Source organism: Cebidichthys violaceus, unplaced genomic scaffold (genome assembly GCF_023349555.1).
Source record: "Cebidichthys violaceus isolate CVI_PGR_0920_01 unplaced genomic scaffold, fCebVio1.0.p SCAF_23, whole genome shotgun sequence".
Classification (NCBI taxonomy): Eukaryota; Metazoa; Chordata; class Actinopteri; order Perciformes; family Stichaeidae; genus Cebidichthys; species Cebidichthys violaceus.
Window position 1 is genome coordinate 1,671,233 of NW_027176406.1, and position 13,659 is coordinate 1,684,891.

A 13,659-nucleotide genomic window follows, 5' to 3' on the forward strand; every position below is an offset into this window, starting at 1 on the left:
AACTCAGAAGTTCCAGAGTTGTGTACCTGGCAAAACCTTTTGCTGTAGTCAGTCAGACCAATGTTGCTGCTCGTTGCTTCTCCCATACTCCATCCAAAGTTTCGATAAAGATTTCTAACCTCTGTGTCCTGTCCTCTGTAGCAGAACCAGATGTCGACGCCGCCCTCGCTCCCAGCCAGCAGCCCTGCTGCACAGTCTGCCTCTTCTGCTCCAGGCTCCGCTACCTCTGTCGGCCCCATGGGGTCTGGTAGTGCCAGTGGTGCCGGGCCTCTACCCAACCTGCCTCCATCCTCGACCCCCACCCAGCCCAACTCCTACCCTCACTGCCCACCCATCCGAACAAACTCCCCTTCACCGGCACGCAGCCTAACGCCTCAACCGCATCAAACACCCCCAACGTTACCTCGATCTCAGACCCCACAGCCACAGACTCCCAACACACCCCAGCTGCAGCACCACCAACAACAACAACAGCAGCAGCAGCACCAACAACACCAACAACAGCAGCAGCACCAACAACAACAGCACCAACAACAACAGCAACAGCACCAACAACAACAACAACAACAACAGAAGCAGCTACAACAACAGCAGCAGAAGCAGCTACAACAGCAGCAGCAACAACAACAACAACAACAACAGCAGAAGCAGCAGCAACAAGCTTCGCAGCAACAAGCTTCGCAGCAACAAGCTTCGCAGCAACAAGCTTCGCAGCAGCAGCAACAAGCTTCGCAGCAGCAGCAACAAGCTTCGCAGCAGCAACAACAAGCTTTGCAGCAGCAACAAGCTTCACAACAACAACAACAGCAGCAGCAGCAACAGCAGCAGCAGCAACAGCAACAACAAGCTTCACAGCAGCAGCAACAAGCTTCACAGCAGCAGCAACAAGCTTCACAGCAGCAGCAGCCGTCGGGGCAGGCGGTGAACTCTGAGAAGGCCATTCAGCTTCCACAGCAGACGCTTGGCGACCCCCAGGGAGGTCAAGCTTCTTTGGTGCCTACCCAGAATGCTCATGTGCCATTGCAACGGCCGCAGACCCCAGTGAGTAGATCACCCTGCTTAAACCACTTTTAAGCCTTATTTAGAGATACTCTAGAGCTTCCTGCTCTACATGCAAGTCTAGGTTTTCTCTAGTTCCCTTGTACTCACAGAGAATAAGAAAACGCAAACGGATTAAATGAAAAATGTATGATAGAAAAGTGAAAAGTCAGGGAAAATTGTTTTAAAAAACAATGGAGTACTTCAAACTTGCAAATTTCTAAATCCTCTCTCCATCTCTTGTCCTTTTGCCACAGCTATCTCCGAAGCCGTCTCTGACAGCAGATGGTCAGGTGTCCTCTCCAGGCTCGGTCAGCAGCAGCGCCAATCCCAGCTCCCAGCTCACTCTGGCGGACGGCCCTGCTCCCAGCCAGGAAGATGTCAAAATGGAGGTGAAGAAGCAGGACGAGGAGGACGAAGGGGCTGACACCGAAGGAGAGGGCAAGGGCAAGATGGGCAAGGGTCAGCATGACGTGAAGACGGAGGAGAAACCAGAGGTAAGATTGTCCTCCTCGTCTTAGTTCCAGGCATAAAGGTTTTGATGTCTTACATTCAGATTTACAAGAATCCCATTAATTAGGAAATCCTCGTACTGACACTTGAGTCTTTCTCCCAGATAAAGAAAGAGAAGCCGTCAGGAGATGGGTGTAAAGGCGAGCCCATGGACACGTCTTCATTCTCGGCGTCATCAGCTGTAGCAACGGGCGAAGACAAGAAGCCGGAGGTGAAGAAAGAGCCCAAAGAGGAAGAGGACTCGTCATCAGCCAACAGCAGCTCCCCAGCCAGCGCTCAGAGCAAGAAGAAAAGTAAGTTTGGAACAGCTGTCATTACCTGAACACCAGTGGGTGGGTAGAGTAGCCAAAAAGTATACTCAAGTACCAACTCATTGATCAATAGCAAGCCAACTTGACTGCGCTGACATTTCAGGCAACGGAGAGTCAAAAATGGAGGAAGCTATCACAGCTCATTAACTGTCTTGCTCCATCAAATTTTATTAAACCTCCTCTGTCGGAATTGAAACTTTTCCTAAAAGAGAAAAGTTTTGTAGAAAGTACAAATACATCTTTTGAATAAAATGTGTGTACTTATTTTCCCGTTAGCAAGATAAGCTTGCAGAGGGTGATGTGTTCCCCTGCATCGTCTCTCCTCCCTTCACCTTCCAGCTCTAAATCTATTTCATTCCTCATTTGGTTTTCTCGCTCCCGTCTTTTCCAGTCTTCAAGCCGGAGGAGCTGCGTCAGGCTCTGATGCCCACCCTGGAAGCTTTGTACCGGCAGGACCCAGAGTCCCTTCCCTTCCGTCAGCCGGTGGACCCCCAGTTACTGGGAATACCCGTACGTATTCGAACTAGTAACAAAACTAACCTGGTAAGGGACTGCACTGGCTGCCATTTTGCTTCAACTCCTCTGAAAACGTAGCTTTTTTTTTTTTGTTGTTTTTCCTTTTTCATCTTTTATATTTTGTCTCCTTTTGTCATAGTTGCCATATTTCTTGTATTTATTTTATACATCTGCTTCCAGTTTCTTTAATTCTTTAGTTAATTTTTCTCCCATTGCATGTCAGAAGTTAAGAAAATGAGATTTGTGAAAAGTGTGTGTGTGTGTGTGTGTGTGTGTGTGCGCTCTTTTTTGAAACTTCTTGTCATTTGTAAATCAAAGCAATGACTCTTATGAACATTTGCCTTTACTTTGCTGGAACTGAAGTGAAGGACAAAAAGTAAATGATATAGCCAAACTGACATTCTTTGTCATTGATGTACTTGATTTGTAGACCCCCAAATATAATAATCTAAAAAAAAAAAAAAAAGGTACAGTATTGCATGACCCAAGCATCCATCAGAGTAATGAGTAGCTGTTTGTCTTTCATGGTAGAGACAATAGTTGAGACGTGTCATCACTATACATTTTATTGAGCAAAGTCCAAAGGCAGGACATAAATTGCTTTAAGCGCCAACAACAGTTCATGAGCCAATTGCTTTCATTTATCACTTTAATTTGTGTGACTTTTGCTTTTTGACATAAATTTTTAGGTTTTAATTTGAAATCATGATTTCTTTGTAGTTTTCATCCCAGTGTTCCATTGCTAGCTTTCTAGTTCAGTTCCTCACCAGTAGTAGTGTGTCTGTGTTCAGGTGGGCAGTGTGTAGAGGTGGGACAATACCTTTTTACCCTCGTTGCATCCAAATTAGGGGCAAAAGAGTCCTTGATTCAGTATAAGACTCTGTATCATTATTGTATTGGAAAACGGGGAAAAATATGCCATCTTTAGAGCAGTGATGAGCGAGCAGCAGGCTATTGGCTCACCTCTCTACAGGAACCTCCACAGTCAAGTGATGCAACTTTCCGCCGTTTGTTTAATTGAATAACTTTATTTTCAGATACACACTCAGCCACTCAATGAAAATGTAAGTTTCTAAGCGCTGCAGTGTGGCGACACACGTGTGGCTGTAGGTCAACATCGTGATACGCATCACTTGTTTGTTAATGCGAGTGGTTTCATTCAGAGACCGAGGGTCTGTTTCATAACTGACCCCGCTCTTTGAAACTCACACCACCTCTTATTTGTTGTGGTTGAATCTCCCAAAAAAAAAAGCCGTTCTTTTCCCTCGCCCTCTGTTCCGCTCCTCTCTCAAATGGTGTTTTAGTTTGAGGACGAGCGGAGGGCAGACGGCGGGAAAAGAGAGCAAAATTAGAGGCTCCCAGTCCCTCTTACATTAGCTTCTCCTCAACACCGTTGGCTTTAACTCTGCCATCATATTGCCACTCATGCTGTTGGCGTTGTTACTGCCAACCACTATGTTGCTAAAAACAGTGAATCTCTTGTCTGCCTGTTGCTGTTGCCAGTTGCCACTGCTCTGTTCTTCTTGGTTTTGCACCCTAATTGCTTTCTGGGCCTGAAAGCTTTGTTTGCTTTCAGACTTTCAGCAGAGAACCGTTACACCAGCCGTTGGACATAATGAGTTACTTTCTAAGACAAATTGATATTTAATAATGATACAGGATACGTAAAATACAGTCTCATCTTTAGTTCGTTTTTTTAAAACTTTGAGCGGCAGATGGTCGGACCGACTAGTGACGGTCGCCCAGTCGTTGCCTGCAGTACAGACAGGGACTTGACTTTAAATGTAGGGTGCAAAGCAGAGAGCTGGAGGGCAGAAGTTGTCATGTCTCTCTGTTTGCACGCGAACCTTCTTTTCTGCAGCGCTCAACAACATTGTCCCCCTGCACCCTCTTCTCTCCCTACTCTGGTCCACCTGGTTGACTGCGATGCCTTCGTCACACCTTCACATGATGATGATGATGATGATGCTCTTCTTCCCCACCTCGGTCCCTCGGACGACTAAACCCCCCCCCCCCCCGTACCGTCTCGCTGCCCTCTCTTCTGAACTTTCTCAACTTTACCTTGTCCTGCCACTCGAATCTGGACGGCGCCCCTCCCAAATCAGGACTACTTTGACATCGTGAAGAACCCCATGGACCTGTCGACCATCAAGCGGAAGCTGGACACGGGACAGTACCAAGAGCCCTGGCAGTACGTGGAGGATATCTGGCTGATGTTCAACAACGCCTGGCTGTACAACCGCAAGACGTCCCGCGTCTACAAGTACTGCTCCAAGCTGGCAGAGGTGTTCGAGTCGGAGATCGATCCCGTCATGCAGGGCCTGGGATACTGTTGTGGGAGGAAGGTGAGGCAGGAGCATCGTTTTGTTTTTCTAAACTCATGTGGTCCCAGATGAGGAATATTTACCCTTTTCACATCACTTGCTTGTCTATTTAGCTAATTTATGGTTCACATCTGGTTTTTAACAAATAGTTTCGTAGAGACATTTGGGGAAATATGCACGTTCACTTTCTGATGGAGAGTTTGATGAGAGGATTGATACCACACTCCATGTACGAACGTTAAATATGAAGCTACAGCCAGCAGCTGTTTAGCTTAGCATAACGACTGCTAGCCTGGCTTTGTCCAAGAGGTTATATCATCGGCCTACGAGCACCTCTAAAGCTCACGTTATGTCTTTTTTTTGTTGAATCTGTACAAAAACTGAAATGTAAAAACAACATTGTCTATTTCAGAGGACTTGTGTGTCTGAGTCTCTTGAGTTGCCTGGCAACGGCTCCTAGCCAAGAAACAGATTAGACAAACAAGATGTAAAACGTATAAATTAGTGAGTTTTAAAGGTAGCAGGCAGACTTTGTTACCTTTTTAGACAGAACCAAGCGAGCTCCTTCTCTTGAGTTCCTTTCACGCATGCACTCTATCCCTGAAATGTTCATGAACATTTCCTGCGTTGAGTCATGTGTGAATAGGAGTGGTGATCAATATTCAATGAACCACCTATTTACCCCAATAAGATCTTTTAACATTTCAGGCAAAGTGCTGGTACAGCTCTATTGTGAATGAAAGGGTTGAGACAGTCTGAAAGATCCTCTCAAGTGGAGCGAGCGAACCAATCACAAGACTCCTCTTATGACATATTTGAATATATATTGTTTAGCATTTACGCCAATGCTTTTCCGATTGATTCCTGTCTTGCAGACTTGTTGAATATTAAATGCACTACAAGAACTTTGGCATCGGACAAAAATAGCTCCGCACCTGCCATGTTCCTGAAAATAGTAAGAAACTAACATCTGGCCAGTTGAGTTTAATGGCTGTTGGCATCCGTAGGTGTTGCCTTACCGCCATCTACTAGAATGCCCCATCTATTCCAGCATTGCCATGGCATATATGTGAAAAGGTGGAAATGTTCTAGAACGTGTGAATAGTCAACATCACCAGAAAGGTTTTCCCAGTAATGTACAGAGAACTATTTGTGAAGGGGACTTTAGTTTCCAGTATTTATGCTAAGCTAATCAGCTGCTGCCTGTAGCCTGATAGTCAACAGACACTTATGAGAGTGGTATGGATCTTCTCATCTACAGTAACGCTCCGCCAGAAAGTGAATGTATTTCCCAAAACGTTGAACTGTTCCTTTTAAGAAGTAAGATTAGGGTAATGTTCAGGCGAGGTGGGACCACATAAATGAATCCTAGAAGTCATAAAAACATGCAGATGTTTTGATCTGTGAGTTTGTCTTTTTGTGTGGTCAATGTTTCCTCGGCAACAAGTCTTAAAACCACTTTTTCTTTTTGTCTCTTTATTGTTGCAGTTTGAGTTTTCCCCCCAAACTCTATGCTGCTATGGAAAACAATTATGCACCATCCAACGCGACGCTGCTTATTTTAGCTACCAGAACAGGTAAGGGCTTTCGGCACATTGGCACACACACACACACACACACACACACACACACACACACACACACACACACACACACACACACACACAGTATTATGGACATTTAGATGTTTTGCTGTGAAAAGCAGCCTGTGAGATCAGCTTGTTATGTGTTTTGTTGTATTTTGCGCATTGATTATATTTCCTACATGCAATCAGTGCAATCACAGATGAGTTTTAATTTGGCTACAAATGGTTACCCTGGCACCATCTTCATAGTTCACCGTTTTGATTTTCATTTTGTTGTCATTCATAAAGTGGGCTCCTGTCTTCTTCAGCAGTTGTTCTTTATTTGTTGCACCATTGTTTCCCACGGAGTAAATTTACATGCACAACACATGACTGCTTACAATTCTGACAGACTTGCATAAATGAACAGAAGGGGTGTTCCATTTTCCTCACCAGAAGACAGGTTCCCACTTTATAAATGAACTAGAAGGATGATGGGTCTCTGTTGCTTTACCATTTATTTATTTTCCTCATCCACCCTTTCATGTTCGGAGACTCGTACCCCCCACCCCCCCCCCCCCCCCCCCCCCCCTCCTCCTCCACAGCTCCTAGTGGTCTCTCATGTTGCTGTAATGTTGTTGTTGTTTACCACTGGACGTCTGACGCTAATCTTTGCTTTGCCTTGGCTCTCTGTCCTCTGTTGGTTGTTGTTCACATCCTGTTCCCCCCCTCTCTGTCCCCTCCATTGTCTCCGTCTGACCTGTAACGATTTATTTCCCGCTTTTTTAAATATTCATTTTGACCCCCCCCTCCCCGTCTCCGCCCCCCCTTCCCCTTCTCCCCTTCTCTCCCTCCTATTTTAACGCTTGTGATGTCTGCATTGGCCTGTTTTGGTGTGACCAATCATCCACTCCAAAATTTACGCGCAAAATCAAAACACCCGCCCACACAAAAACCCTGCATCACGATTGGCTGCTTCCTCCTGGCGACGATCTACCTTGCCCTCTGCCTCCTCCTGTGTGTCCGCCCCCTGGCCTGTCCCGCCCTGCCCTGATTGGCGGCTGCTTCTTCGCGCCCTCTCTGTGATTGGCTGTGCTGATGACGAACGGTGTAGTTCACCAAAATATGGGCTTCTTGCTGACAGGTACCACTTCTGTGAGAAGTGTTTCAACGAAATCCAGAGCGAGAGCGTTTCCTTGGGGGACGACCCCTCCCAGCCTCAGACGTGAGTATCATCACACACTGCTTTCCTCTCACTCACACTCACACACTCTCACACACACACACACACACACACACACACACACACACACACACACACACCAGACCACAGCACTCCCATCTCCCATCAAAACTTAGAAGTTGTCATGTAATGCTTGTCAAGATGTTATGCAATTCTGGTATTAGAAGCATCAAAGCTTGAATCTACCAGCTGTCTAACCCCCAAAAAAGCTTTTGTTAGAAATTATGAATTTAAGGTAAAGATATTTTATTGATCCCCAGAGAGGAAATGTTGCTGTCACATCAGTACAAAGACAGCAATAGTACAGATAAGTAAAGGAAATGCTTCATAAGACGTATAGTTTTCTATTTTTATTCTATTCTTATTTCAGTTCTTTTATATACAACAGCATAGGGAGACAAAACATTGCAATTTAAAGCAACAGTGGTATGAACCTGTTAACATCCGGTTTGACCCTTTTATTTCAGTACATGTTAGGAGTTTATTGCTTCAATTGACTACAGTGACCATCAACACTGATTGGATATCCACACAAAAGCTTTAAGTAGCAATGGGGTTTGAAAAGTCACTCACACATTATTCAGGTTGGTCATTAAAGCTATACAGTGTTTACTGAACTTCTCAAATCCAAGAATTTTTTGTGGCTTCACTGCTTTCTCAAATGGAAGCTTGGAAACTTTGGGATCTTTGCTAGTATTTGAAGTAAAGTTCTGTTGAGCTGCGAAGACTAACCTATTAGTCTGATTAATTGGCAACTATTTGATAATGAGTTATGTCATTTTCTCTTTAATTTAAGTAAAAATGGCAAACATTCCCTCGTTCCTGCTTCTCCTATGTGAAGATTTTCTGCTTTTTTTTCTGTTTTAAAATCAATTAAATGCAATGACAAAATAAGACATTTGATGACATCATCTAGTGTTCTGTAGATTGTGATGGGCATTTTCAGTTCTCTGTAACGTTTTTTTTAGACCAAATTGAAAACGTGATCAGATTGATCGATTATGATAACAGCAGTTGGTTGAATCTGAGGAAGATCTTGAGTTTGTGATGACTGCTCCAACAGCAGCTCAGTGGGGATTAACAGGTCAAAGGTCATGGATATTCTGGGGATTTCCATTTGGTTAAATGCATTTAAGATTGATCTTGAACAATACATGAAGTCATCTTTACCTATTGGTTGATTTCATCTTAGTCCCATCGTTCAGGTCTTTCAGTATTTCTCATCACCATCTCATAGTAACCATGTTGTATTTAAAACACAAGACGAGAGTTTACATCCCTCATTTTAGGGATGGAATTAATACTCAGTATAACAATATGCAGCAATGAACTATTTAGCTAGTGGGCACAATATCATTTTCTGCATTTATTTTGTGAATAGAGGATGTTGTATTGTGCACAGTCACAGCTTGTTGTGACTGTTACAGCGGTTTGTTTTCTGATATTTCCCTCAGGTCCATCAACAAAGACCAGTTTCAGCGAAAGAAGAACGACACGCTCGACCCTGAGTTGTACGTCCTCTTTTAACTCATTTAGAATTCATTTGCACCATTTTTTTGAAGATTTTATTTACTCGGTTGAAAATTGTATCTTGATTTTAGATTAAAAGTTTTGTTTGAGCAATTTGAATAAGGTGCTTACATATAAATAATAGAAGATAATGTGATTAAGTAATTATCATATATGAATTATAGTCACAGGAATTTAAAAATAACTTTGTATGTCCTAACTTTACTTCGTAACTTTACTGACTTATTCATCAGCTTGGTAGCTCCTGCAGAGGAACAAACAGGGTGTTTTCATAATATGTGACTTGTTGCTGTTTTAAACTTTGGATATTGTGTCTGTCTTTTGTCTCCTGCCCCCTCTCTGCTTAGGCTCGTGGAATGTATTGACTGCAGTCGTAAAATGCACCAGATCTGTGTCCTGCATAACGATACCATATGGCCGTCGGGGTGAGCCAGCTATCTTACGCACACTCTGTACATTCTATTACGTGCCTGGGTCTGGAAAATAAATGAAGCCTTTTGTTTTTCTTGAAAAGCTTTCGAATGATCCAAAACATAAATAACGCTGCTGGGAAAGTACAGCCGCTAACTCCTAACGCGCGTATGAATACATGTTTTCATGTAGCTGTAGACGTGCTGTTTGAAGCAAACCGTTAAGGATCACACATGGTTCCAACATTTCAGCGTGTTAAAACTGAGAATATTGTTGGAGTCTTGATCATTACGTCAGGACAGAAAAGAAAATGTCTGCAGATACACATGCAAAACAAAGTACTGCAGCTCGTGTGTGCAGTGAGATCTCAAAGTTTGATCTCCCTTCATGTGTGGTCTGTATGTAATTAAAAGAGTCATTAACGCTGTTTAAGGAAAGGAAGACCGGCATGAACGACTGAGCAATCTCTTGATTAAAGCCACTTAATCACTGTCATTGGTGCCGACTGTGACGGGACTGATGGCAACCTGCTAATTTAACCATTTGCTCTCTGCTTTCTCACTAACCACAGCTTTGTATGTGACAACTGCCTCAAAAAGGCCAACAAGACGCGGAAAGAGAACAAATACGCAGCCAAAAGTAAGTGGAGTAACGCTGAACTACCGACTCATTTCACGGCCGTGCCTCTTTTCCCTCGTTCAGACTTCGTCATTGTGTTGTCGTCCTGTTTTGATCCCTTTTTTTTTTTTTTTTTTTTTGCTTTATTACCAACATATCAAAACATGAATTCTGTTGCTAATCATTCCACTCCCTAATAAACTAATGATTTTTGGGGATCAAAATCGGCGATCAGGATTTATGCTTTTGACTGAGACCTGAGATGTATGAGTGTGGTGAGGGAGATAAAATGGCCAAGTTTAGTGAGCATGAACACACACAGTCCATATCTCTCACGTCACTCTTGTTCCCTTTCTTCTCTGTATTCCACCTCTCTTTACTCATACTTGTTACTGTTTGTTTGCAGGACTTCCTCACACCAAGTTGGGGTGCTATTTAGAGACACGAGTGAACGACTACATCAAGCGGCAGAACCTCCCTGAATCTGGCGACGTCACCATCCGTGTGGTCCATGTGTCAGACAAGGTGGTCGAGGTCAAGCCAGGCATGAAGTCCAGGTACAATTCAATGTCTCTGCTGCTGCAGGTTTCGAGTTATTATGCAGATAAACTTTGATGTGTTACTTTTCCTAATAACTGATTCAGTCACATTTGGAAATTCCCATGAACCACTCTTCATATCGTCATCGTTTAGGTCCACCACACAGCACTTACTTAAAGGGAAAATACATTACTTTTAAAGCTGATACGCTTGTTGCTCTCATTATTTCCTTCTTCCAAAACACTGGTGAAGAACACCAGGAGCAAATGCCAGGAATGAAGGTTTTTTAAACCCAGAATTATGACTGGTGTTTTAACTGCATACCAAATTAATCGGAGCACAAAGGGCCAGATTGCCTCCCAAGTTACCATATGACCGCTCCATTACATCACTTCCAGTAAACTTCACAAAGAACAATGAGGGCATCACAGATCTGTTTTAACCGAATGTGCTCTGGTTTAGCTCAGATAAAAACACTGAATCCGTCCCGTCTGCATGTTAGCGCGTCGTTCACTACTGAACCTGTTTGTAACCGCTAGGGCCAGGCTACTGACACTCCGCTGTCCTGCAGACACTCGTTCATTGACTCAAGTTGCAGCACGGCAGTGCACTGCTGCAGAATGAATAATGGGGAAACACGAGTGGATATCTGGCGTTACAATTATTGGGGAAACACTGATGTAAGACTTGACAAGCTTCAGGTTAAACAAGCAGCACATCACACAGGAATGCCTTCATTGGTCAAACCGTCCTCTGGTTACTACCTTGATATCGAGATGAGATGACTTTGCAGTAATTAATCAGAGCGATGCGTCGCAGTGTTGGAAGGACAACAGGCCCAATCAGCCACAATCAAGTGCTGGTGAGTCCCACAGCGGGTCAGATATCAGGCAGACGTTAGTTTGATGATCAACCGTTGAACACGTGTTAAACCCGTTAGTGATCGGGTCTAGCTGAAGCTAGTTAACGGTTCGTACCAACCAGCTGGATTTGAACCATCGATGGCTGTGATCAGACGTGGGAAGGGTGTGAGGGGCGGCATCTCTGCAGGACCAGTTTCCAAGCAGAGGTCCTCCTCTCCAATGCAAGAACGAGTGCATATGGTTGTTGTTGCTAGGCAACAGCTGGCTGGCCATGGTGCACTGTAGAGCAGGTAACAGGCAAGTCTGTAACAAGTCACTGAATGCAGTGTTTGTGAACGCATAAATACAAGTTTTATTTCAGAGGCAACAAACTAAAATATCCTTGTTTGACAAGTTTGAATTAGTTCAGAATTCCAGTCACTGGTTACAATCTTGCATCTCATCTGTTATCCATTGGAACCAAATATATCAGTCCATTCAACATTTAAGAAAGATTTCTTGGATTTCCTCACCCTAGCTGTTTTTTGTTTTTTCTCCAGGTTTGTTGACAGTGGAGAGATGTCTGCGTCCTTCCCCTACAGGATGAAAGCCCTGTTTGCGTTTGAGGACGTCGACGGAGCGGATGTGTGTTTTTTCGGCATGCACGTTCAAGAGTACGGCTCGGACTGCCCGCCGCCCAATCAGAGACGAGTGTACATCTCTTACCTGGACAGCGTGCACTTCTTCCAACCTCGACTCATCAGAACTGGCGTCTACCACGAGATCCTGATAGGCTACCTGGAGTATGTCAGGAGGCAGGGGTAAGAGAAACGTTGCGACTGTCTCAAACATAATGCAAAGGCCCCAACTGAGCAGCTAAAATCAGTTGTGAGATTTCTGTATAGGAAAACTTTAGCAGGAAAGCTACACAGGCTTTTAAATATGAGCTCATTATGCAGAGAGAAGTGTGTTCATTAGGCTGTGTGTTCCAGGAGCTGCTACAGATGGCTTGGAATAAAGGGAATCAATTTATTCTGTTCTAATGAATACAACGACATTTCTCCTTCTGTCAGGTATACAACGGGTCATATCTGGGCCTGTCCTCCCAGTGAAGGGGATGATTACATCTTCCACTGTCACCCAGCGGACCAGAAGATCCCCAAGCCAAAACGGCTGCAGGAATGGTACAGGAAGATGCTGGACAAGGCCGTTTCTGAGCGCATCGTCCATGATTACAAGGTGAGACATGATTTCACCCTAGTCATTGTACCAACAATATGAGTTAATGCATTTATCACTAATATCACCAACTAATAAGGACATTAAAGGCTCTACAAGCACCTGAACACTTGTCTCTTTGTCCCTCAGGATGTCTTCAAGCAGGCCACAGAGGACCGGCTGACCAGTGCCAAGGAGCTGCCGTACTTTGAGGGCGACTTCTGGCCCAACGTACTGGAGGAGAGCATCAAGGAGCTGGAGCAGGAGGAGGAGGAGAGGAAGAGGGAGGAGAACAGTACCTCCAACGAGTGCACAGATGTGAGTAGAGTAAGAGTCCACATTTAATCTTCACTTTCCAGGTTCTTTTTTTTTTTGGTCACAAAATATTGGTGTGCTTTGTGTTGAAACTGACACTCAAATCTTCTCCAGGTCACGAAAGGAGACAGCAAGAATGCCAAAAAGAAGAACAATAAAAAGACGAGTAAGAACAAGAGCAGCATGAGCCGAGCCAATAAGAAGAAACCAGGGATGCCCAACGTTTCCAATGACCTTTCCCAGAAACTCTATGCCACCATGGAGAAACATAAGGAGGTACGCAAGTCTAATTTTGTTTTTGGAATAGCTGCTTGCGCTTTTATTGGATTATATGGCATAATTGTAAGAACATTCCGCTGACTTGTGTCATCCGACTTCCACTCCGTGAACGCAGATAATTGAAATTCTGCTATTTAGCGGCCGTCGCTGCTGCACCTCTGTTGCTGCTCATTAGCTGTTGTACTGGAGAGCTGATACAGCTCATACTATGGCAACTAGAACCTGCTTTACTGACAGCAGACAAATAATTAATTCATCTATATTTTCAAATTGGCATGAACATGAACAGCCATTCTCAGCATCAGCAGGCAGCCGTTCACACTATTCCACTGAAATTCTAGCACGTCAACATGTATGCAAAGAGAAAGGAAATGCTTTTGACAGGTTTTGTTAGAC

At 44.1% G+C, this 13,659-nt stretch overlaps 1 protein-coding gene across 8 annotated transcripts in view; it reads left to right on the forward strand.

The window, feature by feature from the left end:
* Nucleotides 1-13,659, forward strand: part of ep300b (E1A binding protein p300 b) — a 34,254-nt gene that overhangs the window by 14,481 nt on the left and 6,114 nt on the right. Inside the window, exons 14-28 of one of the 8 annotated variants that reach the window (XM_068718753.1) lie at nucleotides 142-1,041; nucleotides 1,296-1,535; nucleotides 1,655-1,844; nucleotides 2,254-2,405; nucleotides 4,484-4,723; nucleotides 6,191-6,279; nucleotides 7,382-7,492; nucleotides 8,965-9,021; nucleotides 9,388-9,465; nucleotides 10,023-10,090; nucleotides 10,476-10,626; nucleotides 12,012-12,272; nucleotides 12,525-12,690; nucleotides 12,820-12,987; nucleotides 13,099-13,260. In XM_068718753.1, coding sequence (XP_068574854.1) covers nucleotides 142-1,041; nucleotides 1,296-1,535; nucleotides 1,655-1,844; nucleotides 2,254-2,405; nucleotides 4,484-4,723; nucleotides 6,191-6,279; nucleotides 7,382-7,492; nucleotides 8,965-9,021; nucleotides 9,388-9,465; nucleotides 10,023-10,090; nucleotides 10,476-10,626; nucleotides 12,012-12,272; nucleotides 12,525-12,690; nucleotides 12,820-12,987; nucleotides 13,099-13,260 — 3,033 coding nt within the window. The remainder of the gene's footprint in view (nucleotides 1-141; nucleotides 1,042-1,295; nucleotides 1,536-1,654; nucleotides 1,845-2,253; nucleotides 2,406-4,483; nucleotides 4,724-6,190; nucleotides 6,280-7,381; nucleotides 7,493-8,964; nucleotides 9,022-9,387; nucleotides 9,466-10,022; nucleotides 10,091-10,475; nucleotides 10,627-12,011; nucleotides 12,273-12,524; nucleotides 12,691-12,819; nucleotides 12,988-13,098; nucleotides 13,261-13,659) is intronic. The other 7 variants (XM_068718755.1, XM_068718756.1, XM_068718758.1 and 4 more) reach the window with 7 other exon arrangements.